Source organism: Zalophus californianus, chromosome 9 (assembly GCF_009762305.2).
Source record: "Zalophus californianus isolate mZalCal1 chromosome 9, mZalCal1.pri.v2, whole genome shotgun sequence".
Taxonomy (NCBI): domain Eukaryota; kingdom Metazoa; phylum Chordata; class Mammalia; order Carnivora; family Otariidae; genus Zalophus; species Zalophus californianus.
The window spans coordinates 65221575-65230280 of record NC_045603.1 but is presented as its reverse complement, the minus strand read 5'-3'; the positions used below and the strand labels follow the sequence as shown (position 1 = coordinate 65230280).

The 8706-nt window shown below is 39.4% G+C and overlaps 1 protein-coding gene across 1 annotated transcript; it reads right to left on the bottom strand.

The window, feature by feature from the left end:
- Window positions 1-2202: 2202 nt before the first annotated feature.
- On the bottom strand, window positions 2203-3114 carry LOC113923059 (olfactory receptor 8S1-like). The gene has a single exon (XM_027595582.1). It carries the CDS (start codon window positions 3112-3114, stop codon window positions 2203-2205), a length of 912 nt encoding a protein of 303 aa, XP_027451383.1.
- Window positions 3115-8706: the final 5592 nt, after the last annotated feature.

Below are 8706 nucleotides of genomic sequence, written 5' to 3'. Positions count from 1 at the left end.
AAAGTCAATATTTGTAATTGGTAATTCTATTATAAAATGTTTTGTTGGCATGCAGAGGCAATATTGATAAAAATAACCTCTAATTTTATACTGTAATACAAAGGATTTTTTTTAATTTAGTAAGGTATAGTGATCTATAGAATATATAGGGAAAATATGAAACATTTAAAATCTGTATTTGTCTTACAAGTTATGAAATATCATTATGATGTTATATATAATCTTCTGTTTTGTCTATAATTGTACCTTCATAAATATACTTTCCATAAATAAAGTTCTTCAGCATACTGTAAATACTATATAAATAACAACCATATTATTTTTAAAAAAGATGTGAGCCAAGATATGATAAATATATGGGTAAATCTAAATAAAAACTGATTGATTAAATAATATAGTAATATTGTCTAGTGATAATGTCTAATTTGTGGGGTAAAGGGAAGAACTAAAATACTGGATTTAAATGGCATATAAATTTGGGATGTTGTTGCTTAAAGTATTTTATGATCTTTATATTGTTTTGGAAGAGGATAAAGATGCTAACTTTAGATAGATAGGTAATTAGATAGATACTTTAGTTAGATAGGTACTAACTTTAAGACCGCCATCAAAAAATAGACAAGAAGGGATGCCTGGGTGGCTCAGTCGTTAAGCATCTGCCTTCAGCTCAGGTCATGATCCCAGGGTCCTGGGATAGTCCTGCATTGGGCTCCTTGCTCAGCAGGGAACCTGCTTCTCCCTCTCCCTCTGCCTGCCACTTCCCCTGCTTATGCTCTCTCTCTCTATCTCTCTCTCTCTCTCTCTCGGATAAATAAATAAATAAATAGATAGATAGATAGATAGATAAAAATAAAATCTTTAAAAAAAATAGACAAGCAGAGGAAAAAGGAGTGAGAAATAAAAGGAAGTTACAGAAGAAGTGGGAAACATAGAAACGGATCTGAACACACCAGTAATTACTGTAATAATTGTTGATTAAACTCTTCTCTTAAAATAATTTTCAGACTGGAATAAATAATCAAAATGCAGCCAGGAACTGCTTACAAAGACGTACATAAAAACACAAGAATAAATAATGTTAAGTGAAAAAAGCAAGTCGTAGAAAAAAATTTACAGTATGATTCTACTCATACAAATTTCAAGAACAGGCAAAACTCAACAATCTTATTTAGGGATCACAAATAAGAGGTAAACTTTAAATAAAACAAACGAATGAGTATGGTGCAATTCAGGACGGTGGTTACCTCTGGGGAGAGAAAAAGAGGTGATGGGGCTACGCATGGAGCTTCTAAGGCTCTGGGAATGCTCTATTTCTTAAGTGAAAGATAAAAATAAAGGTAGTCTTGTGACAAAATATATAGAAGCAAGAACTCAGCCTTCAGAGCTCCTGACAGCATGGCCCAGGCAACCACGTCAGGAAGCAAAGGTTCCCAGTGAAAGCGCTTGCACAGAAAGTGCTATCTCATCTGGTCTGTTCCTTCTGCCATAGCCTCAGGTTGTCTTTACTTTTGAGGACAAACAAGTGACCACTACCCAGGCACACTGGCTATTTGATGGCCTCAAGTGCTCTCAGGTGAGGTGAAGGAAGCTTGTGAGTCACTGTTTTGGAACATCTGTTCTTGGCTTTATGCTGTGCTAGCTTCTGGAGAATCTTTTAGCTCCCAAATGGTGGTGGAAGGAATGGGCTGGTCTGCCTTCAGTAGACAGTCCAGCATTTTCCCTCTTTCCAATGTCTTAAAATAATGTAGGTTTTTATTTTTCTCTTTTATAGTCTTGCAGAAGGTGTGATCATAAGATCACACAATCAAATGTTCTCATCTTGACTACTGGACAGACCAACTCTCTCATTTAATAAGAGATTCTTCAATTTGAGATGTCAGTATTGTATCTTTCACCAAAGGCTGTTTTCTCAAACATTAGTTGTCCTAGAACATTTTTTTCTCATACTTCTCACACTCACATGGCTAACTAATTAAAACATAGATTGTTGAGCTCTAATGTTGATTCAGTAGATTAATGGTTGGGCCTGAGAATCTGCCTTTCTTGTAAGCTCACAAATAATGCTGATTCTGCTGGTTTGTGGATGACAGTTTGAGAACCACTGACCTCAAATGTCTTATCCTCTCAAGGTACTTCTGAAGATCTCCCCTCCCATTCTCTGACTGAACACCACACAGAGAATCCCTCATCTGAGGAGCACATTTACTGCCTCAGCATCCTTTGCAGAGCTGCCTTCACCTCCTGGTTCTTGAGGCTGTAGATGAGGGGGTTCAGCAAGGATGTAATCACACTGTACTGAATGGAGATCACTCGCTCCAACACTGAGCCTGAGGCAGGGCTGATGTACCTGAATAGAGCTGTCCCATAGAACAAGAGCACCACGGTGAGGTGGGAGGAGCAGGTAGAGAAGGCTTTGGCTTGGCCCTCAGAGGAGCGGATGTTCAGAATGGCAGAAATGATTCTGGAGTAAGAGAAGAGGATCAGGGGAAGTGTCAGCAGTCCCAGAAATCCACTGGACCCTGACAGAAGGAATTTGTTGGCAGTGGGATCAGTACATGACAGAGGGAAGAGTGAGGGAAGCTCACAGCAGAAGTGGGAGATAATGTTGGACCCACAGAAATGTAACTTGTGGATGAAAAGATTATTTACTAGTGAGTAGAGAAACCCCATCACCCATGCTGCACTAACCATTACCATGCAGAGAGGCCTGTTCATGACCATGGTGTAGAGCAAGGGGTGGCAGACAGCAGCATAGCGGTCATAGGCCATGGCAGAGAGAAGACTGGCTTCAGCACACCCAGAGAGAAGAAAAAAGAAACTCTGGGTGATGCAGCCCCACACTGAGATGCTTTTCTTCTGAGATAAGAAGTTCTGTAGCATTTGGGGCATAGTAACTGAAGAGAAGCAGATATCTAGGAAGGACAGATGTCCAAGGAAAAAATACATGGGGATGTGAAGGTGAGAATCCCCTATGATCACCAGGATCATTACCAGATTCCCCATCAGGGTCAGGAGGTAAATTCCCAGGAACAGCACAAAGAGCAGAGTCTGGATGTGGCAGTCAGCAGACAGCCCAAGGAGGATGAACTCAGTGAAGAAAGTGAAGTTGTTCATGGTTGTTTATAAATTCCATCCCTAGAAAGAAATCAACTGTATTACAGAATCTGAGTAGTTTCTAGCAATCAGAATATCATTCCCACACCCTAAAACTTTTCAGGAAATACTCCTTTCAGCTTAAAAATAGAAAAGTAAACAAGTTGAGTATTTTCAGTTGTGACTGCTATGGGTTGAACTGTATCCCTTCCTCTCCAAAAAATATGTTGGAAGTCCTAATCCCCAGTACCTCACAATGTGATCTTACTTGGAACTAGGATAATTGCAGATGTGGTAAATTAAGTTTAGCTCATATGGAATGGGCTCTTAATCCAATAGGACTGGTATCCTTATAAGAAAGAAGACAGTACCATGTGAAAACAGACACACAGAAGGAAGACAGCCATGTGACAAAACAGGCAGAGATTGGAGTGATGCAGCTGCAAGCCAAGGAATGCCAATGATTGACAGCCACCACCATAAACAAGCAAGGAAAGGTTCTTCCATAGTTTGGAAACTTGAAACTTCCAAGTTTCAGGAGGACGCGGCCCTACTAACACCTTGGTTTCAGACTAACAGTCTCTAGAACTGAGACAATAAATTTCTATTGTTTTAAGCCAGTGTTTGGTACTCTGTTATATCAGCCCTAGGCAACAAGTAACAGTAACTTTCAAGGTTTCTGCCCCTTGGTCCTTCCCAACTGATCTCATTAATTCTGTCAGTGAATATAGCAAACATCTTTGGAACCTAAATCAAATTACATCCTTTGACACTTACAAGTATACTTATGAAAACAAATAAACAGGATCCTTCAAATGAAACTGTTCCAGAAAACAGACATTAGTTGCAAGTCTTTTTATATTTCGGTTTGGATCATAAAGCCAAAAACTACAGAACTCACCATCTTATTGTAGACAGTCTGAGTTTTGGATAAAGATGTGGAAAAGGGACTTGGAAAATGCTACTAGGGGATGTATGGGGCTTTCCAAACATTTCAAGATCCTTCAAGGGTACCCTGTCTCTCCAAGCCCATACTGGCAAAGCTGGAGAAATGTTTGTGGGAATGGGTGGATATGCCTCAGGAAAGCTTGCTCTGTCCTCAAGCCCAGGAGGTCAGGTTTTCACAGCATCTCAGAGTGGGGAGATGAAGGCCCACAGACACGAGGTGACTTGTTCTGCATCACAGCTTATCAGCAGAACAGCCAAGAATGAAACAGAACACTCTGCTGTCAGTCCTATGCTCTTGCCACCACAACACAGCCAGCAGAGGGATGATGTATTTTTTTGTTGTTCAAAGTATGCTTAGAGGACTATATGGTTGTGTCTTAAATATAGCACTGTGCTTAAAATTAAAAAGCTGGACCTGAGAGCTATATGAACTTGAACAAGTCACTTAACCCTTCTGAAGGACAATTTTTCTCATCTTTAAATTTTCTAGAGGGGAGGGGGTAGGGGGATGGGTTATCCTGGTGATGGGTATTAAAGAGGGCACATACTGAATGGAGCACTGGGTGTTATACTCAAACAATGAATCATGGAACACTACATCAAAAACTAATGATGTAATGTATGGTGATTAACATAATAAAAAGAAAAAAAAAGAAACAATTTGCTTTTAAAGACATATACATGGATACCCACATACACACAAACATATTAAATAAAAGCTCACCAAAAAAACCCCCACATACCCAACTATATGTGATAAAGTAAAAATATAACAAAGTTAACACCTAATATAATTGCCTTAATATTTAAACACAACACAGCAAATAATTTCCAGTATAAAAACATTCGGAATTATTTTACTGAATATTGTGGCTATGCTTTCCTGTTTTTTAGTTCAAAGGTGGAACATATATAGACCGGATACATGCTAATCTGATTCAGTACTGAGTCTATTTTTTGTTGTTTTTAACGAAGTTGTGGTTGAAAATCCTAATTTACACAAACAAGTTATTGTGAATAGTAATAATACAAATGCATTCTATATAACAAGAAAATTCTTTAAAATTCATCAAAACTTATGGTAAAATTAAAGTCTTATGACCATTCTTCAGTGTATTTGGAGAACAATGCCACAATATTCCATTTGTATTTCAGGAACCAAATTTAACTGAATTATTTGTTCAGGAGTATGAAAATCAAGTATATGTTTTATCTCAATGTTTCTCTTAATCTTTCAAATACCTCTTTTGGAATTAATAATTAAAAGGCTGAGATAGAGAAGTGAAATGTAATAACTCTAATTTTACTTTTTCAAGTTGTCTTTAATAAGTTACAACAATGCTGAGGTGCCTGGATGGCTCAGTCGGTTGAGCACCGGACTCTTGGTTTCAGATCAGGTCATGATCTCATGACAGGTGGGATGGGGATCAAGCCCTGCATCAGACTCCCTCTGCCCCTCCCCCCACTTGCTCACTCACTATCTTTCTAAAATAAATAAATTTTTGACAAGAACAAAAATAAAATAAATAAAATAAAATAAAATAAAATAAAATAAAATAAAATGGCACAATTACATCTGTCTCATGTGGTTGACATGAACTTATTTAAAAAGGCTTTTTGGTCTGCATGGAGCACTGGGTGTTATACGCAAACAATGAATCATGGAACACTACATCAAAAACTAATGATGTAATGTATGGTGATTAACATAACATAATAATAAAAAAATAAAAATAAAAAGGCTTTTTGGTGGTTGAAGACAAATTTCTGAAGAAACTGTTCTGCGGAGCTTTCATGGAAAGGAACTGACTACTAAAAGAAGGGATAGAAAGAAATGGGTGAGCCCTGCCCTTCTTTGGGAATACTTATGGTTAGTGGCATTGCCTTTTCAGATCAAGAAAACTTCTCATTCCTAGTTCTGACAATCATAGCAAAGGCATTGTTGGGGAAAATCCGCTTCCGAAACTTTCTAAGAGACTGAACTCCCAGTCTGTCCTCTCTGCCAGTTATTCTTGTTTGGAGACAAGGAATATAACTTAATGATGTCTTGCTATCCCTAAAGCCATAATATCTTGGAACTCTTAGTGAAAGTCAAGTAAGAGGGGATGAGAAGGACTCCTTCTGTTTCCTTTCCTCCTGCCATTGTATACATTTGAGAGAATGCTCTCCAGTTTTCCATCTGAATGCCCTCCCAACAGCTCCTCCATGCCAAAAGAAGGCCTGCCTTAGTGTCAGGGACCAGGGACATGAAGAGAGGAGACAGAGAGATCCCATACGGACAGAAGTACACATAGATCAACATCTCACAAGATTCTACACCCGGGAGGAATAAATTGGTCTATTTATTTACTTTAGGAAAGATATTTCTCTTATGCTTGACTTTTACTTCTTTTTCAATACCATGAGGGATCTGGGTCAGAATAGGATTCCTCCCGGTTGTGCAAACCCATGAAAATTGGACCTTTTTCATCCCTATTGCTGAGCTAGATTATTCTAAATCTGGCTCCTGTTGGGGGTTCTGAGCCAGACTGCCTACTCCCTCACACAGTTGGGCAAGTGGGATGAGAGGGTACTCTAGCTAGGCCTTGGACAAAGTCAATTTTATAACCTGACATTTTCTAAGATCAGACACTGTGGGGTCAGTTCTAGCTAACACCTAAAGGGCTGGCATTCTCTGCACTGGGACTTTCTGGGCCTTGCTGAAAGCCACTAGTTTTTGTCAGTCTTCCTGTAGTAACCTACCTGAGTCCTGAGAAAAGCTCCTGACCAGTTTGTAGGAGTCTTATATTTCTCCAGCCCTATTCTCTTTGGCTATCTCTTTGCCAAGATAACCCCAAGAAGGAGCATGAGGAAAGATCCCAGGGAACCTGCTCACTGCCCATGGGGCAGTGTCAGAGTCATTTGAGATCTCATGATGACTTTGAAGGGCTGGCTGTAATTTGGAAGTAGGGTTACAGAAACATTTCCAGGAAGAGCACAAGGCATGATGCAGAATCTGACAAATAAAGCTCAGTTTAGGGTTTCTCAACCTCAGCTATATGAGTATGTGCATAGAGAGGTATGAGTGTGCCTGCTAGCATGTGCACGTGTGGGCACACACACACACACACCCTTACATACTCATATAAAGTCTAACATTCCCTTTTCTCTTTTGGATTTACTCCAAACTCTATAGTCTTCAGATGTGTTATGTTTTTTCCATCACATTCTCCTCACATGGCCTTGCAAGAGCAAATAGAGCTATGAGGTAGAAACTCTAATTTTCTTGATTTCCCACTTACAAATGTATTCTCTGTCCTTTCTTTAGTAGAGGTATCTGCCTTGAATCCAAGACTAACACCTGTATATGTATTTTAACTACCATTTCATCTTAGCCCTCTGGGTCCTTCTCCTTCAACTGTGCCAATTATCTGTTTTTAACATCAGTTTCTTTCTTTTTAAAGGTTTTATTTATTTATTTAAGATACAGAGAGAGAGAGTACACAGGAACAGGGGGAAGAGTAGAAGGACAAGAATAAGCAGACTCCACACTGAGCTCAGAGCCTGACGTGGGGCTCAATCCCAGGACCCTGTATCATGACCTGAACCAAAATCAAGAGTCGGATGCTCAACCAACTGAGCCACCCTATTATCAGTTTCTGTTACTCATTTGTACTAAGAACATGTCTCATATTTATTTTTTCTTAATTTTATTATGTTGTTAGTCACCATACAATACATCATTAGTTTTTGATGTGGTGATCCAAATCCACTGTTTTTGTATAACACCCAGGGATCCATGCAGTACGTGCCCTCCTTAATACCCATCACCGGGCTAACCGATCCCCCCTTCCCCCTCCCCTCTAAACCCTGTTTGTTTCTCAGAGTCCATAGTCTCTCATGGTTCACCTCTCCCTCCAATTCTCCCTGCCCTTCATTTTTCCCTTCCTTCTCCTGACGTCCTCCGTGCCATTCCTTATGTTCCACGAATAAGTGAAACCATATGATAATTGACTTTCTCTGCCTGACTTATTTCACTTAGCATAATCTCCTCCAGTCCCATCTATGTTGATGTAGAATTTGGGTATTCATCCTTTCTGATGGCTGAGTAATATTCCATTGTATATATGGACCACATCTTCTTTATCCATTCATCTGTTGAAGGGCATCTCAGCTCTTTCCAGTCTGGCTATTGCGGACATTGCTGCTATGAACATTGGGGTGCACATGGCCCTTCTTTTCACTACATCTGTGTCTTTGGGGTAAATACCCAGGAGTGCAATTGCTGGGTCATAGGGTAGCTCTATTTTAAAATTTTTGAGGAACCTCCACACTGTTTTCCAAAGTGGCTGTACCAACTTGCATTCCCACCAACAGTGTAAGAGGGTTCCCCTTTCTCCACAACCTCTCCAACATTTGTTATTTCTCTCCCTGTCCATTTTTGCCACTCTAACTGGTGTAAGGTAGTATCTCAGTGTGGTTTTGATTTGAATTTCCCTAATTGGCTAATGATGATGAACATTTTTTCATATGTTTGCTGGCTATTTGTATGTCTTCTTCAGAGAAGTGTCTTTTCACATCTTCTGCCCACTTTTTGACTTGATCATTTGTTTTTTGGGTGTTGAGTTTGAGAAGTTCTTTATAGATCTTGGATACCAGCCCTTTTTCTGTAGTGTCATTTGCAAA